We start from the raw sequence: 17,937 nt of genomic DNA on the forward strand, positions 1-17,937 counted from the left end.
AAACCCTAAGAAATTTTCGTTCCATTTGAAACTCATCTCTTCATCTTCTTCGGATATTTATTCATTGTCAAATCACTGATTTCGCGTCTATTCCCCATCTCTTCACCTTCTTTGCCTATTTCTAAACTTGTCATTTACTTTCGCACAGACTTCACATCCATTTACTTTGTAATTAGGTTATTTTGCACTTTCTTTCCTATCAGGTTCTTTCGATCTTTAACATTGACACTATTATATATATTTTTGCTAAAACTTTGACTTTCCAAACCCCACCTATATATATATGCAGTCCCTTCTTCACCTAAAATAACTGAAGCAAAAATCTCTCAATTGATTTCAGTGCAAAACCAATTAAGATCGAGAGACTGTTTTATTGTGGGGACTAGGGATGTAATAATATGAGTTATAAGGGTTGGGTTGTGTTAGGTTAAAATGTGGGTTAGGTTGTGTTAGGTTAAAATGTGGGTTGGGTTGGGTTAGATTAAAATGTGGGTTGAGTTGGGTTAAAAAAATTGGATCTTTTTCAGGTTGGGTTGGGTCTCGAGTTGGAGGGTAGAAAAATTCGGTTCAACCTAACCCAATCTAAATTAATATTATATATGTGTATATATATATATAATTTAATAAAATAATATCTAAAAACTAGGTTTTCCTTCTGTCATGCGCGCCGCTCAACCCTCACAATTGCGTCATTCACCTTCGATGATCGATCTTCTTCCTCTTTGGTCTTCTCTCTCCCTCTTCGATCTTCTTCCTCACAAGCGCGTCGTCCACCTTCGTTTCCCTAAACCCTAAACAAAAAATAATCATAACCCGACAACCCAACCCAACCCAATCCAACTTATATTTGATGGGTTGAGGGTTGAGTTGGAAACTAAATTTGGGTTATTCGGGTTGTCAATCCATATAACCCAAAAATATGGGTTGGGTTGAGAATGTAACCCAACCAAATCGATTACACCCCTACTGGAGACGACGGGGTGATCAATCTGTTTGCACAAAGAGAGCAGAGTCGTGAAACATCTTAAAGAGAATGTGATTTGCGACTCGGTCATACTAATTTGTTTATGTGTTGCAGTTTTTGATTTCACCTGACAAAGAAACTAGAATCGATTCTTTAACGATCTTGACACTATTTAGATAACCAGTAGCTAGGACAAAGTGCACCAACACAAACTAATGATATAACTTGAAAAAGAAAAAATAGTACGAGTAGTGGTAAAATAAATATATAGGTAGAAAAGTGTTGTTGTTTTTGTATTTTATTTTCTCCATCTATCTAAATAATTCCAAATGGAATTTTGGAATATGCCATAAATGCAAGGTAGGTGTGTGGGGGTGAGACAAGGGGTTCCCTTAAATGATGGCAAAAGCCTTTTTATTTTAAAAGAAAAAAAGAGAAGAGAAGAAGAGCTGTCGCAGTTTTGGCTGCTTCTCTCCTCATAAATGTTCAAAACTTTGGCCTGTAGTACAAGTCACACCATCTGTTTCTTGTCACTCTCTATATGCAATAATAATCAATTCTTCATAATCTTTCCCCTTTTCTTTTCTGGTTTAAAGAACAAGTCCATTGTTATTTACATTGTGGTTAAATTAAATTTTTTATCTTTGAACTTTTAATTTTCAATCCATTTCTTTTTTAAATTTACAAAATTAAAAGTTTAGTTCATCAGTTTCTTTTAGAAAATATAACAATCCGATGAAATATTTACATTGTATATAATATTTTTGGAAAAAGTCCATAGGTCCACAATGTGAAATACCAAAAATACCCCAGCCGACATGCGATTAATCGACCACGACACGTGTAATTCTTCTTCTACATGATCATGATACGCGGAATCCAAAAACTCGTGTCTCAAGAAGGCCATCCAAAGCTCTTGATATGCCCTTCGTAAAGGCGTCCTAGGATGCTTGAAAATCTTTAGGTGTTTGAGCAATTTACGTTATCATAAAACAATTGGCAGTAATATAAATATCTATTCCACGAGGTTCTTAGATTCCCACTAAACAAACGACCATTACGAGTGAGGACTAAATTTAAGACTTCTTTAAAATCTAAAATTAGACAATCCAAAGTATAACTAAAATTGAACAAATTAAATACTTTAAACTTAAATTTAATATTATATAAACATTCCAATACTATTCTTAGTTGAGAAGGAAATAATATTATTGTAGAGTTTGAGAACGAGGTTTAGACTATGATATCCTTTTAAATTATGAGTTCACCCAAAAGTTTAAACTGGTAGGTAAAGATAGATTTAATATCTCATCAAACTACGGTTGATATAATCCACATAAGGAATAGTTGAACATAGCTAAACTAGCATACGACCAAGAAATTTGTGCTTTCATATTATTGAATGAAAAATTTTAGATCAATCACAAATTATCAAGTCATTAAAAAAATTAACGATAAAATTTTATATAATTGAATTTGGAATTAATTAAAAGTTAACATGTATTCGAAATTAAAGTTGAAGACATAAATTCACTAATCTTAACAATGTCACATGTTTTCATCGTGACGATTGGATTGAATCAAATTAATTTGACTTTATTTTTTATTAATATTTAAGTATAATTGAGAAAAAAAAAGTTTAATTTGACTCAATATCTAATTAAAGGACAAAGTCCAACTAATTAAAGGCAAATGTTAGGTTCATGAACCAAACAAGTCCAAACACACAAAGCCCATTTAAGAACTTGAGAAGCTCCCTTCATTCGTGGGGTCAAAAATTTTGCTTCCCATGGGGCTAGAGAGAATTCTCCCATCAAGAATACCATGCTTAAGACGGAAGTTATTTGGAAACACGAACATTTTTTTTCTTATGTAATTCTAACTTTTTGAGCATTTATATATTCATTTCTTCTTATTCTTTCAAGACTCCAACTTCATTTACACATACTATTTTTTCAAATCAAGAGTATCATTAAACGTAGAGAATGAGATGATAAACAAGCTAGTGGTCAATCAAATGCAATCAACAGATCAAAGGTTGATCCATGTTAATCAACAAGCTAGAAGTTTATTCAAGTTCATCAAACAAGCCAAAGATCAATTCAAGCAGATCAACAAACCAGAGACTGTTAATCTGACCATAACAACAAGCTAGAGGTCGATTCGACTTGATCGACAAGCTAGAGCTCGATCCAAGTTGATCAACAAGTCAAAAGTCGATCCAAGCGAACCAACAAGCAAAAAACTGATTCAAGCTAATCAACTAGCTAAAAGTCAATTAAATTTTTTTGTTACGAGGGTCCATCGCCACTTTTTGAATGAAAGAATTAAATGATGAATACTAGAAATTATATTAGTAGAAATTAATACAATACAAAGTTTAGGGTTTAGGGAGAGAGAGAAGAGAGAATCACGTGCAGGTCTTGTGACATCGAAGAACCGAGATCTAGTCCACATGGATGAATGATGAGCAACAAAAGAAGGTCCACAACAACACCGCAAGTTTCATTCCTGTTCAATCTCAAAACCCTTCCCCTTTCCCAATTTCAAAATAAAAACAAAAACTAACTCAACCAAAAAAAAAAAAATATCCCGATTCAACCTTCTCTTCTTCAAATCCTCCCAATACTCATCCACTGGGATTTGAAGGGTAAGATCGCCTCATCATAGTTGAATACATATTTCTCTCTTGCCTTCTGTTCTTTGCTCATTCTGTTTGCTTTTGATTGACTCTGAATCTACAATGTTCTTCCTCAATTTTCATCGTTGTGCATTTCCGCCCACTTCTGTTTGTATCTTCGGAATTGTTTGTTTTTATGCCATCTATTTCATTTTCCGTGGTTTGTTCTTGTGTTTTCTGCCTTGTGATTTAATTGTTTTGCCGCGCCTTGTACAATTAATGGGGTTTGTCTGTAATGTAGTGTTAATCCTTGATATGATTTGGGAAACTGCTTTAGATTAGGTTTATATCTGGCTTACAGAACAATCCATTATCTGTCGGTAATTTTCTTGTTCCAACTATGTTGTATTTAATGTTTTTAATTCTTTTCAAGTAACCCATCTCTTTTTTGGACAGGTAGGGAAATTTTTGCACGTCCCTTCTTAAGAATGTTCTAAAGACATCGTAGAGTTCTATTTCTGTTTATACTCGTTAAATTAGAAAATATATGTTCAATCTTTTGCAAGCCTTCCTTCCATAGCACTGCAACTTAGTCTAGTTAGGGATTGTTCAATGATCTTATTTAAGTAGTTAAACATCATTCGTTATCATGTTGAATTCAATCCAATCTTCTCTAATGTTATATATCTTTTGATCTCAAATTGATTGTATTTCTGATGTTTCTAACTTTGTATAGTAGTGTTGTCTGGTAGGATCCTTTGTTGATTTAGTTGGTTTTCCCCCTTTTTTTTCTCTTTTCTTTCAGGTTCATCTCTTATATAAAGCATAATTGAGTCATTGAGCATAAAGTTAATCACTAATAAGCCTTGGTCAAATGCAACTATAGCTACTATTGCAGGTGGTCATTTCTGACCAGTAGTTGCCTGTTGTTAGAATGTGGAATTTTGCTTCCAACTGTGTGGCTGGATGTGCCGGACTGAAGAGCAGCTCCCGAAAATCATCACATACTGCCACAGAGTGTTCGGATGATGAGCTATCTTCAGATGGTAGGGAGGAAGTGCTAGAGTGCCCAATATGTTGGGAGTCCTTCAATATTGTTGAGAACGTGCCCCATGTTTTGTGGTGTGGCCATACACTCTGCAAGAATTGCATCTTGGGATTGCAGTGGGCTGTGGTGAAGTTTCCGACATTACCGGTTCAGCTTCCGCTTTTTATATCTTGTCCCTGGTGCAACCTCTTATCCTTCCGTCTAGTTTATAAAGGAAACCTCAAATTCCCTTGCAAGAATTACTTCCTTTTGTGGATGGTTGAGAACATAAACGTTGAAAGAGTTAAATCTCATTCTGCGTTCTCTGGAGATCAGCTAGTCTTTCCAGTGAGCGGTACTTCATCCAGGGGTAATCAAGTCAGTCACAATAACCTTAGGAGGGGACACCATGTTCGTCAGTTAGATTCACAAGGACCAAACAATGCCAATAGCCATTTCCATAGCTTCAACCTGGAGAGGCTTCAATCTTCTCTCCGCAAATTGCTTGTTTTCTTCGTTCACTTGACAGCCAAGTTTCCTTTGGTGATCATCTTCCTCCTGATTGTCTTATATGCCGTGCCTGCCAGTGCAGCAATATTGGCTCTGTACGTATTAGTCACAGTCCTTTTTGCTCTCCCGTCATTTCTCATATTGTATTTTGCTTACCCCAGTCTGGATTGGTTGATGAGGGAGATCATCACATAAGGTGTATACCATAAGGGGCAATGTGAATTGTGACTAGTAGAGACCATCACTTCAGGACTTTTACTTCTACAAGCCAGTCACATCTTTCAGGAAAGTTGACTTCATATTTTAGCTTGTTGATACATTAGCTTCCCAATTTGCCGACATTTCAACTGGATCGTTCATATTCAACACATCAAACTCGAGTGGACGACAATTGCAGTCCCAGGTAAAATATAGGTCTTGTTTTCGGTTTAGTGTCCTAATTTATTTCTTTTTCCATTAAAAATCTTCTTTAGTAAGGAAGTACGAGGAATTTGGTTATTTCTGGTGTCATCTTGTTGCTTCTTTGTTCCATATTAACTGTCATCGTGTAATAGATCTGGAAATTAGATGTTGTATGGACAAAGCTATAAGAGGCTCAAGCCCTTGCTTGTATAGAGGATTGGACTAATTATATGCCAGTATCCACCCCACCCCACCCCCAAATAATAAAAAATTAAAAATAGTAAGAAGGTGAAGTTTTAGTTTAGTACCTGAAACTTTTCAAGATGTAAAAATAAATCAAACTATAGGGCCGACTTAAAAGCTTTTAAACTCGGCAACAAGTTATACTCGACTCAAATCATAGGTCCAGATTAGTCTTTTACCTTTTATCTTATTTCTTTTCTTTTTCAAGATTTTGAATGTTTTCTGTCATGAATATGATGTGTGAATGCCAAAATGTGTGGATTTGATTTTGGGTCATATACTTCTGCTATCTGATATTTGTATTTTAAACCCCTCTAATATTAACTCCTGCTTTACTTTATGCAAATGAAGTCGGTAAATGTTTTAAATAATTTGGATAAAATATTATTTAATAGATTTACCTTAGTTAAGGTTTATTTTATATTTTCTTGCAATATATATTTCGTGTTTTTAGTAAAATATTACTATTTAGTTGAACATGTTATAGTTTATGTTTTTAAATTTGTCAATTGGTTTAATCATTTACACTATCATCAAAGTCTTCATTTTTTTTTAATTATTATTATCATATGCTTTTTTTTCTTTTCATTTTCTTAAAATATAAGTATAAACTTATTATGTAAATTGATGTAATAAACAAACTTAGAGAGTTAGAGTTAGTGAGATAAAATTAATAATAAGTTTTAGGTTACATTTTATTGCTTTTAACATACTAGTGTTCACATGATTAAAACTTTTTAGAGCACGCATTATAAAATAAATATACTTTTAATTTAATTTAAATCTGAAGTGTAAAATATGAAAGTAAGAGATAGTAGATAAAATAATATATATTGTATATGTGGTGTGGGTGCAAAATTTGTTAAGGTGAAATAAAATTGATTGACAACATAAATTTAATGAACATTTTTTAAAATAACAAAATAAATTTAAATATGAAACAAATTTTTTGAAAGATGAAAAAAGTTTAATTAATAAAATACTGTCAATTTATAACTTGACCAACTATCTAATGTTATATTTGGGAGTGAACGAAATCAGTTTTAATACGCCCAAGAAATTTGGTACTAAGTCGATCCTCATGAGTTCAATTTCTTCCTGGAAGATGTAAAAAAGACAAGGTTATGAGTTCAATTTTTTATTTTTGTTTGTACTTTTGGGTTTGTAGATTACGAAGAGAAAATGATAAGTGGGTGATCATATTCAATCCAAATTCTATTGTAATGTTTCAAAAAGATAAGATGCCTTTCAGCGGCCACTCTTTGGTTTTTTTTCATTTGGTAAATTATTGTTGATACATGTAAAAACCTTTTTGGATGAATTCATTCTTATATATATAAAAGGGCACGGCCCTCCACCCTTAATAGTATTAGAGCCTTCAAGCTCATATTTCTCTATGGAATAAACTAGGGGTGTAAGAATCGTGCGGGTAATCCGACAACTCGGACTATCCAATCCATATTAGAAATTAGAAACGAAAAAAAAAATAGATTATTCGGGTTGTCAACTAAAATAATTCAAAAATATTTCAACCTGATTACACTTCTAGAGTCAACTCAGGAGTCAACTCTTTTTTGAATTTTATTCGACTCTTTTTTGAATCTGAAAAGAATAAAATGTTAGTCAATTTTCTAATGCTATTCTTTTGAGATATTTTTTTATCTAAGTTCTTTTATGTGGTTGTCTCTCTATGCTAAGAATTCTTTCAAGAGTATAATCATATACTTATATTCATCTTTTCTTTATGAATGAGTATGACTTGGTCAACCTGCATACTTGGAAGAGAATGAATATAAGTATATCCTTTAATCTTGATTATGGTTTCTTAATACTGATCGATTGATATAAACAAACAGTCTAAGAAGAAAGAAAAAGAAAAGATTTATTATCACATTAGCAGGTGACTATCAAAATTCTTGGGTTCTTCTTCTCCTTATTTTCTCTCCCCATGCTCGCTAAGCTAAAAAAGAAATTTTCTCTTAACCCTTCTATGATATCATAGACATAATTTTAGATATCTGCATATAGGATGTACTCAAGTCGTCATAAAACCCCTCTTTAGAAGAGGCTTAGATGTATCGATCTATATGAACTTTTCTAAAATCTAGACAACGGTTTAGTTTATTTCAATTGCAAATCTGTGTTTACAATTGCTCTTTAAGGTAAGAATATTTATGACATTTTATGTAACATCAACCCAAAGGACTACATTTGAAAAATGGATCATATTCCTTTTTCAATATTATGTATGTCTGGTATTACAAAATGATGTACACCAAGCTTTGGGTGTATCTCCAAAAAATTACACTAGGCTTATGGAAGCCAATCTTGAGAGATCATCAATGTATGTTTCAAACCTTATGGATTGGAGTGAGCTAACTCGAAATCCAGTCTGATCAATTGAGCATACAATTGACTAGAACCGAACCAAGTTCAGTTCAATACTAATATTTCTATAAATCAGTCCAACCCAAACCAAATCGAGTTGGTCGATCCATCAATTTGATTTTAGTTTTTTTCACCTCTAATAAATGTTACTTTACCATAAATTGCTATAGATTTATTGTCATGATAACTGAAAATTTGTGATTGATCAACATTTCAAAAGAAAATTGAAGACACTTCGATGAACTTGAGGGATAAAATAGATTTTTTAAATGTAAGAGACCTTATATATAAAAGTTGAAAAGAGGTTAGGAAAATTATATTTTTTTTAAGAGGTTAGTTTTGAAAATAAAAAGAAAGGTTAAAAATCAAAATTCCCAAATATAAAATTATGATTTCCAAATTGTTCAAACAAAGTTCAATGGAAGAAGAGAAGAGTAGAAGGCGATTTTGAAGCCCTAATAAATACGCCGATTTCCTCATCATGTCCATTAACCAAAACCACCTCCTCCGCCTTGTTCTTTCCTGCCGGAAAATCACTGCCCAGGTCACCAATCCAGCCACCTCCTCCATCATCGCCATGGCTTCTTCCTCCGAGCAGGAATTCGTCGCCTATTACCGCTCTAAACTCCACCGTTTTCCTCGATCAAACAATTTCTGGGACTCCAAAGTCGCCTCTCGCGTCGGCGAAAAGCTCGGCCACCGTTTGAAGGAGATCGGCGTCTCCGATGTTCGGATTGATCTCGCTGAAGAGCTATCCCGCCCTATTTACTACCGGAAGATGGTTCTGCCGCTCTTTGATTCTGTTCAGCGCTCCGGCGTCGCCGTTGATGGGGCTGAGAAGCTTGGAACAGGTTCGATCTAGCCTCGACTATTGAGATTGAATTTAGGGCACATATAATTCCTTATCCTTCATGTCGATTAATTATACCAATTTTGACACATTATTTTTAATCTCTCTCTCTCTCTCTCTCGGATTAAAAATTGTAATAATATAAATTGTTTTCATAATTAATTAAAGAAATAGAGAAGAGACCAATTTCCCCCTTGAAATTCAGGCCATTTTATCCTTGACTGATTCGTTGGACTACATACAGATTATACTTGGCTGAAAGAAAAAAGGATTTACATGACACCCAAAATGTTGAGTACAAATTGATATTTTTTTATACAAATTATGGTGTTAGAATTAGTTGTTCTAGACATTGAGGGTTTGTTTTTTAGATGATACGATAATATTTGAAGAAAAGTGATTGAATGAAAAATATAATTTTTTTTTAATGTTTGGTAGGGTGTGATTGGTATCTGGGGAACGGTTATACCTTATGATAAAAGGTGTTTGGGGAAGGGTAAACCTATGTCATGATAAAAAAGGTGTTTGGGGATGGGTTATTGTATAACTGTTGTTATGATAGAAAGTGTTCGGGGAATGAATATGTGAGTAGGATTATGACAAAGTTATCATAAGATGTGTTTGGAGGAAAGCCTTACACGATCAAATGTGTTTGGTTTTATACTTTATAATTGTTTCGACCTCGAATCATGTCTATTTTTTATTTTTTATTTTTTATTTTTTATTTTTGTTCTATTATTTAAGTGTGTTTGAATAATTAGACTATATTTAATATTTTTTATGTTTTTTTTTTCTAGTTGAATTTAGTTGGGTTGTATTTTCAATATTATTAAAATATATATTATCAACTCATAAATCTTATAGTTTACTATTAAGAAGTTTTGTTTAGCTTGTAGGACATATTTTAAATTTTGATATTGAACGGTTGAGTTTTATTTTAATTTTATGAAATTTTAGTTATTAAAACATGTTTTATATAAATTTAGTAGTTTTTCAAATTGGCAAAATATTTATATTGTATAGAACAATTTTGAAAACATAAGAAGTTTATAAGCCCATCATAGAAAATATAAAAAATGTCATATTCAATCAACGTTTAATCAGCCACACACGCGTGTATAATTTTTTTCTTAAACGATCATGATAGGATGATAGTATCAACATCGAGCACACGTGTGAGTGATTATTCTTTTAAACAATTGTGATATACAATTGCTTACCAAGATCTAAACGATCATATACTAAATATAAACGATTTTGGTTCACGATCATATACCAAAATCATTTATATTTAGTACAATATAGTTTTACTTGGTACAAGATCATCCAAACGATCTTGTATCAATGTTTAAATAATTTTTGTTCAATATTGTGTACTAAGATATTTTATATTTGGTATACAATCTTGAATCAAGATTGTTTAAATCTTAGTACACAATTGTTTAGACTTGGAAGAGGAAATATATGAAAGATGACGAATATCATTTACAAATTAATAATATGAAGGAGAGATGAACAAATAGTGAAAAAACGTCTACAATACTAAAGAGCAAACTTAGAATTTATGAAAATATAATGAGTTTTTTTTTTCTTTTTACACCATTTTAAATATTTTGGTGTTTTGTTGTATTTAAGAAAATAAACACAAATTTAAGAATTTTAAGTTAATAAATAATATACAACCCGACAATTCAACACAACTCTTATTTTGAAAGTTAGGTTAAGTTTGGTCGAAGATGTTATTTGGGTTGTCCAAAAAATCTTTCCAATACAATCTATTTACATTCATACTATTATTTTGTGTTATATATATCTTGCTACATGAAATGCATTTTGAAAAACATAGTTCAAACTATATCTCCAATGATTTATACGAACTAGTTTATTACTATAACATAAAATTTTATAATATAACTTCTTCTATAAGTTGATAAGATTTTATTAAATTAAAATACGAGCTAGTTTATTACTCTAATATAAAATTTTACTATATGACTTCTTTTAAAATTAGATAATAACTTTTTTAATTATGTTGTTAATTTAATAAATTTAATATTATATATGTTTATGATGTTTATATTTTACTAGGTATTTTAATAAAATTTCATTCTCACTTTGACTAATTTGCAAAAATATTATAATTTTTTTTATCATAAAATGCTAACTTCAAATTGAAATGAAGTATTCGTTGTAGAAAATTATATTTTTTTAACAAAAAAATCATAAAGTTTTGAATTTTATTTGTTCATTATTAAACTAAATTATAGATTCTTACCCATATAGTTTAAATAAATATAAGGAAGGAAATTTAAATATTAATTTTTAACAAAAGGGGGATAAAGAAAATTTAAATGTTAATTTTAAACAAAAGGGCAATAAATATAATGTTAGAAAGATACCTTAATAGTAATAATAATCCACAAATGGTAAATAAACATAAAAAAAAACAAAGATGAAGAATCAGAAATTGTATATTAAAAAATATTATCATAATTAAACTATGAACATATTTGGAATAACTTAGAAGAAAGTTTTTAAAATCTTATTTTTATTTTAAAACTCACAATAAAAACTTCTTAACATGAAAAAACAAATGTGTTTTAAAACTTTTTAAATTTATATATATAAGTTTTCTTTAAAATGTTTTTATCTAAAATTTTTATGGTTGATGAGTGGTGATTGGAGGTTAGTTGATAATAGTAGTTAGAGTTGGCTTTCAAAAGGTCGTCGGGGAGTCAATGGAGGTGGTGGTCAAAGATTGATCGACGATGATATTATTAGAGGTTGTGTTCGAACTTCCTAAACCATAAAACAAATATCTTTAGACCTATTTATTTCACATGAATTCTCATTGCCACGAGATTTCAGACAAATATTAGTTATCTTTGGTTCGTGGCTTTTAGAATGATTTTTTTTTTTTTTTAATGTTTTAGGGTTGTGGAGTTTTTATTTCTATTTATCCTAATCTGTTTTAGGGTTCACCAAGTAAATAACAAAATAAAATGTTTCATCTGGAAGAATATTTAAAAAGTAGTTAGAAAATGGCAAAAGTGATTTTTTTGAGTTATTAATTATGAATTAATAATTTACGAAAATATCTCTATTTCAAATTCTAACAACGATATTTCACTCTAATTAAACATTTGATATTTTAAAGAGACACTTTTTAAAATAGCAAAAAATTGAAACTATTTATAAAATATAGCAAAATTAGTAAAACTCTCCCAAGCCAATTTAAGTTGTTTTTTTACATATTTCTTAAATAATTTTAATATTTTGCTAGTCATGACAACTTTCCGAGGACTAATTCAAAATATCTAAAATTTGAATTCTACTATCAAATCTTAACTATATTCCTAAACAATTATTATTAAAAAGGGCTGACAATAAAATATCTAAATAGAATGTTTACTTTTGATAAATGATACACTTTTATTTAAATTGATAAAATAGAAAAATATGGAAAAAAATTATTGTAACAATGTCTTAAATCACCGAAAATTTTGAATCCTAAATATAACTGTTCGAGGAACCACATATACCCTATAATTAAAATCAAACTACCAACACACAACTAACACTTATCATCATCATAACTTCACATAATTTTTGCATCGTTTCATATATTCTTCAAATCGTGCCCGTTCAGGCATTCAAACGTTCAAGCAGAAACGATTGTAGCTTCCAGCTTCGTCTCTTTTAAACCCTTCAAAGTTTTCATACATTTGGCACAAATCAAGAAATTTTCTTCTTGTCGGCTCCTCTTATCGGAGACTCACATGTCGAACAACCTACTGCAAATTCCAAGAAGAACCACGATTGAAAAAAGAACATTGTACCCACGACGAAATTCACTGTAAAATTCGTCGAAAATGCCACTCATCCTTACTAGTATGTGTTGTCTTTAGTTGTGCATTTGGTTTGTACATGAGTTTAGCTGCTATAATTTGTTAGTTGTAGGTTGTAAGTGTTGGTCTTTGAGTTGTAGGAACTCTAGTTTGTATCTATTTATAAAAGATTTGTTAGACTTGTTATTAGATGAGCTGCACTTTAATGTTTTATAAGTTGTTTCAATTTTTTCTGTGTTTGTATATTTCATGTTAAGTTTGCTTTCAGTTATAGTAGGGTCAGTAGGTATCAGTAGAAGGAGAATGGTATATGTTGGCTTCACGCCATCTCTTAAGCTAATAGTAGGTGGTCTAAGGGAGGTATGACACAATCAACTTCAACGAGACAAAACAACTAGCTCTGGTGAATATACAAGAGCAATTCCGATCGATTTATTTTTTGTCTCTCACCCTTTTAAATTTTTGTTGTAGAGCAAAACTAAAAAGGAGTAAGACTCAGGGCTGAAGAGCGAGATCAAACATAGGAGAGCGAAATGAAAAAAAGGAGTAAGACCAAGAGCTGAAGAGCGAGATCAAACATAGGAGAGTGAAATAAAGTGTTGAAGAGCAAGACTAGAGAAGGAAGTTGTGAGAAAAAGGGAGAGGAAAGTGAATTATGAAAGCTAAAAGGGAGGGAATGAGATAAAGAAAGGTGAGAGAGAGGAGAGAGAACAATTGCAAGAAAGGAGAGTGAGCCAATGAGAGTCTAATCAATGTGTGCAAGGTTTTCTTTTTAGTATTTTCACTCCAATTTGACATCAACCAACAGATAAAAAAAAAATTACTTAGGAAAAGATAGATCTCAATTTCTCCCACATTTGGATTATGTTTTAATTATATTTTTAACAACTTATAAAATAATAAGATACATTTTGAAAATCAAGACTAAATAGATCTAATCTTATAAACTTGGGAAAAAAACAAAACAAAACATAGCAATTCAATATCGAAGGATATGGAGGGACGGAGTTGAACCAAGAAATGTGTGGTTAATATGTTAGTTATTTAGCATAAGTTTCTTTTTCACCCCAAATACCCTAAAGAAGCCAAAATCACATTAAAATGATACTAATTACCAATAAATTTCATATTTTTATCTTTTAAAATACACTGAGAAGTCACCCGTCAGAAAGAGAGAAAGAAGTGTGAAGAACAAAATGAACCGAATTCATCCCCAATGGAAACAACCCAATTGTGAATTCGATGTAAATTCCAATGGGTACTCTCCAAAATCCCTAATTTCAAAAGCTATAATCTCTTTTGAAAAGCCTCTCAGTGATCGATTTCAATCCTTTCTTCAATCCTCCATTTTCAACCACCCCTGCAATTTTTTCTTCACCTTTCTCTTCAATGGCCTCCTCCCCAAATGCCGGATGGTTCAAAATATTGCTCATTAACCGTGTCCCTCTCAAAGCATTAGTTAATGGCAGATGCCCTTCAGGCGTGTCCTCCGTCAGCTCCCAAATAAACTCCGTCGGAAATGCTCTGTAATTGTACTGCTCAATTTCCGTATCCAGCTTCTTCATCCAACCAAGTTTCATAAACAATTTCGTGAAATCTTTGTTCACTTTCTCGAAAATCCGTTTCTGTACGCTGTACCCAAATTTCCCATCGCTGTGTTTCTGCCACAGATCGTCAATGGCTTTCAGATCCTCGGCGGCAATGAATTGAACTTCGGAGAAATAGACGTACCCTCTTTTCAGGGCGCCTTCGCCGGCGAGGGCGATCAGAAGCCGGCGGGTCTCCTCGTCGGCTTGCCGAAAGTCTTTGGCGCCTAGGAGGCGGTCGAGCTCGTCGAAAGAGATGGCGGAGGAGGTGTCTGAGGAGAGAGAGAAGGAGCCGGCAGCTGCGGCGGAGAGAGAGGAAGTGGCGGCGGTAGTGGTGGTGGTGGTGGTGACAGCGGTGGAGGAAGTTGGTTTGAGGAAGAGAGTGGAGGAAGAGGAGAAGGAGGTGGGAGAGAGGTTAGGGCGGTGAGGATGGCGGAGAGAGTGACGGAGAGATGGGAGAGAGTGGGAAGTTGCCATGGGGGAGAGGGAGAGGGAGAGAGAGAGTTAATGAAAATTGAAAATGTGAAAAAGAGAGGTTTTGGGGTTTTGAGTGAATTTTGATTGAGAGATAAGGAACGAGTGGAAGTGAAAGGGAAACAGAGTTTCTCATCGAAAAGGATTCAAGTGAGGCTTTTGATTGGTTAGTTAAGGGTGAGGTTGGATCTCTCTCCATCCCTCTCAACAAAAACATTTTTAATATTATTGATATTAAACTCTTTTTGTTATTTTCATCTGTATTTTTGTTTCTCAATATCACAATATTAGTTTTTAGAAACTTCACCTCTATCAATTTAAATTCCACAATTTTCAAATCTAAACAAAAACAGATCAAAATATAAAATATAACTAAGTTTATCCCAATAACTTTTTTCTAAAATATAGTTATTTAAGAAATTATTCTAAAACATCAGGTTGGATCCACAAAAATAACTAAATTTAGGTCTTTCATTCTTTTTAATTATATATATATATTTATTTATTTATAGATCCCATAATTTCTTTTTTATTAGTTGATCCTACCCGTCTTCTTTTATATTATATGTATTAAATATTTCAATTATAAAAATATATTTATTTATTAAAATTAATAACTTTTCAATTTGAAATATTTAATATATATAATGAAAAAGAGAAGGTATATGATCCACTAATATATAAATAATGGAAAAATAATCATGGAACCCACAATGAATATGTATATATATATATATAATTTAAAAGAAGATGTGAGGTCAAAACTACCATATTTTTGTCAGTAGTTTTGAAGCAACCTCATTTTTTAGAATAGTTTCTTACCTCACTATATTTTTTAAAAACACTAAAAATATTTACAAAATTCATCAAACTTTCCTCCGTTTATTTATGTTTTTTTTTTTCAATCCTATATTTTGTAAATAGTTTGAATGATATTATTTAATTAAAATTAAGACTAATTTTCATAAGTATAACAAAACACCAAAATATTTTCGGCACGTAAAACAAAATAAAAAAGTCTATGATATTTTTATAAATTTCAGGTTTGCTCTTGAATAATGCGGACAATCTTTTACTTTTTTTTTTTATTTTTCTTCTTTTGCGATTTATTCAGCTCCTGTTCGTACTATTAATTTTTTTTCATATTATTACTTCTTTTCATTTTACAATATTGTGATTATTTGTGTAAATATTTACCAATTTCTTCATTTCCTCTTCCATAATTTTTTCCTTATTCTTCATTTACCATATTCTTTTTTCTTCTTGGTACAAGATCTAAATGGTATTGGTACATGATCTAAACAGTCATGTATCGTTATCTAAATGATCAATTGTCTATCTTAGATAGACCATTATCACTGATAGATTGTTTAGATTTGGTACAACATTGTTTAGGTTGGGTATAAGAGCACAAGATTGTTTAAACTTGGTACAAGGATATAAGATCGTTTAAACATGTTAAAAGATCTTTTAGATTTGTTAACAGATCGTTTAGACTTGCTAATAAATTGTTTAGACTAGGTACGAGATCGTTTAGACTTATATAAAATTATTTTTCAAGCGTGTGTGATCGATTAATCGCAAATATATTTTTGTTACTTCACGTTGTGGGCTTGTTAGTACTTTTCTTTTTTAAAACTGTTATATACGGTGTAATTATTTTCGCGCTTTGTTTTATTTTTTAAAAACCACTTAAAATTAAAATTATCAATGTTCAACTTAATTAATTATGAAATGGTTAAATATTATTTTATAATTAATATGACCGTTCGTACAAAATTTATAGATAGACATAAATATATCTATAGTGAGGAAAATGTAATTACAGAATTTTAGTGGAATGACCTGTTAGTTAACAAAAGTTGATTAGTGTGATCTAAAAGAGTCTAGCCAATTAATCTCGAATCGTTGGAGTTCATGATCTATATATCCACTAGATCCCTCTACTAGCTCATTATGGTAATAAAATTTAGAACCGGGTGATCGAAATTCGAAGAGTTTGAATTAGCTTTTATTAATATATTTAACGAGTTTTTTTAGAATCAAGTTATATTTAAATAAGATTTAAATATCTAAAAGTTAGAATGGAGATTTGAATAAGATTATATTAAATAAAATTTTCATATTCTTATTTCTTTAAAGAAAACTCATAAATTCGGTCACCAATTCGATCCCACGATCCCAATCGATCCTTTGCATTCTAAAGTCATAAAATAGTAAAGATACTTAATTCAAAATTTTATTTTGGAGTAAAATTGAACTTCTACTCAAGATGCTTGGCTTGAAATTGGAGTAAAATTTGAATTGTACGAAAATTTAAAGTTTAGAATATGACCAAATTATAGTTGAAGTAAACTTGTGATTTTATCCACGATTTAATTTGAATGAAAGCCAAATTTGGATTTGATAAAATGTGCCATACGACCAAATTTTAATTTGAGATAGTCTTAAGGACTGAGGACTGGGGTGAATATGAGGTTTTATCCTTTTAACCCAAATTCGAATTTGGAATAAAACTTGGAGTCATAGAGTGTCTCAAATTTTAATTTTAATTTTGTTGAAATCAAAATGACAAGGAACAACTTCTTGATTTTGGCTCCATTTGATTTATCATTTTTCAAGATGAAATTTGAACTTACATGCAAATGATTTTCCAAAGCTCCTACTAGAAGGAAGAGATAAAAAAATGATCAAACTGAAATATTATCTTCAATTTTGACAAAATTGAATAAGGTGGTAGTTTTTAATACTCGTATGAATAGTTTTTTTGGTTTCCTTAAGTGCTCCATCACGCGTTGCTCAGTGATACAGTCGCCTACGTTTTGCCACACGTCACAGTTCGAGCCAGTTCTCTAGTTGTCTCGAATTGTCATTATTCCACGTTCCACGCCCCAGTTCGTTCACTATTGATCTTTCCTCCATGCCTTCCTTTTATTGAAACTTCATATGGGAGTTCAGTGGAACTATTATAAATAGAGCCCTCATCCAGTTCGTGTTCATTCATTATTCGTAACCTCTCCTCCTC

At 31.5% G+C, this 17,937-nt stretch overlaps 3 protein-coding genes across 4 annotated transcripts; 2 read left to right on the top strand and 1 right to left on the bottom strand.

Annotated features, from left to right (window-relative positions):
- Positions 1-3,452: 3,452 nt before the first annotated feature.
- Positions 3,453-5,816, top strand: LOC101203968 (hypothetical protein). Of its 2 annotated transcripts, none has more exons than XM_004140836.3 (2): positions 3,453-3,614; positions 4,471-5,816. In XM_004140836.3, exon 2 carries the CDS (start codon positions 4,519-4,521, stop codon positions 5,314-5,316), a length of 798 nt encoding a protein of 265 aa, XP_004140884.1. In that variant the 5' UTR covers positions 3,453-3,614; positions 4,471-4,518; the 3' UTR covers positions 5,317-5,816. The 2 variants fall into 2 exon arrangements, with proteins under 2 accessions (XP_004140884.1, XP_004140883.1); XM_004140835.3 differs by having other exon boundaries at positions 3,457-3,614; positions 4,390-5,816.
- Positions 5,817-8,547: 2,731 nt separating this feature from the next.
- Positions 8,548-9,204, top strand: LOC101204363. The gene has a single exon (XM_004140837.3). The coding sequence runs from the start codon at positions 8,636-8,638 to the stop codon at positions 9,014-9,016; it is 381 nt and encodes a 126-aa protein (XP_004140885.1). The 5' UTR covers positions 8,548-8,635; the 3' UTR covers positions 9,017-9,204.
- A 4,671-nt stretch (positions 9,205-13,875) lies between these two features.
- LOC101204607 (tetrapyrrole-binding protein, chloroplastic) lies at positions 13,876-15,006 on the bottom strand. Its single transcript, XM_004140838.3, has one exon. It carries the CDS (start codon positions 14,913-14,915, stop codon positions 14,133-14,135), a length of 783 nt encoding a protein of 260 aa, XP_004140886.1. The 5' UTR covers positions 14,916-15,006; the 3' UTR covers positions 13,876-14,132.
- Positions 15,007-17,937: the final 2,931 nt, after the last annotated feature.

Source organism: Cucumis sativus, chromosome 6, assembly GCF_000004075.3.
Source record: "Cucumis sativus cultivar 9930 chromosome 6, Cucumber_9930_V3, whole genome shotgun sequence".
NCBI lineage: Eukaryota > Viridiplantae > Streptophyta > Magnoliopsida > Cucurbitales > Cucurbitaceae > Cucumis > Cucumis sativus.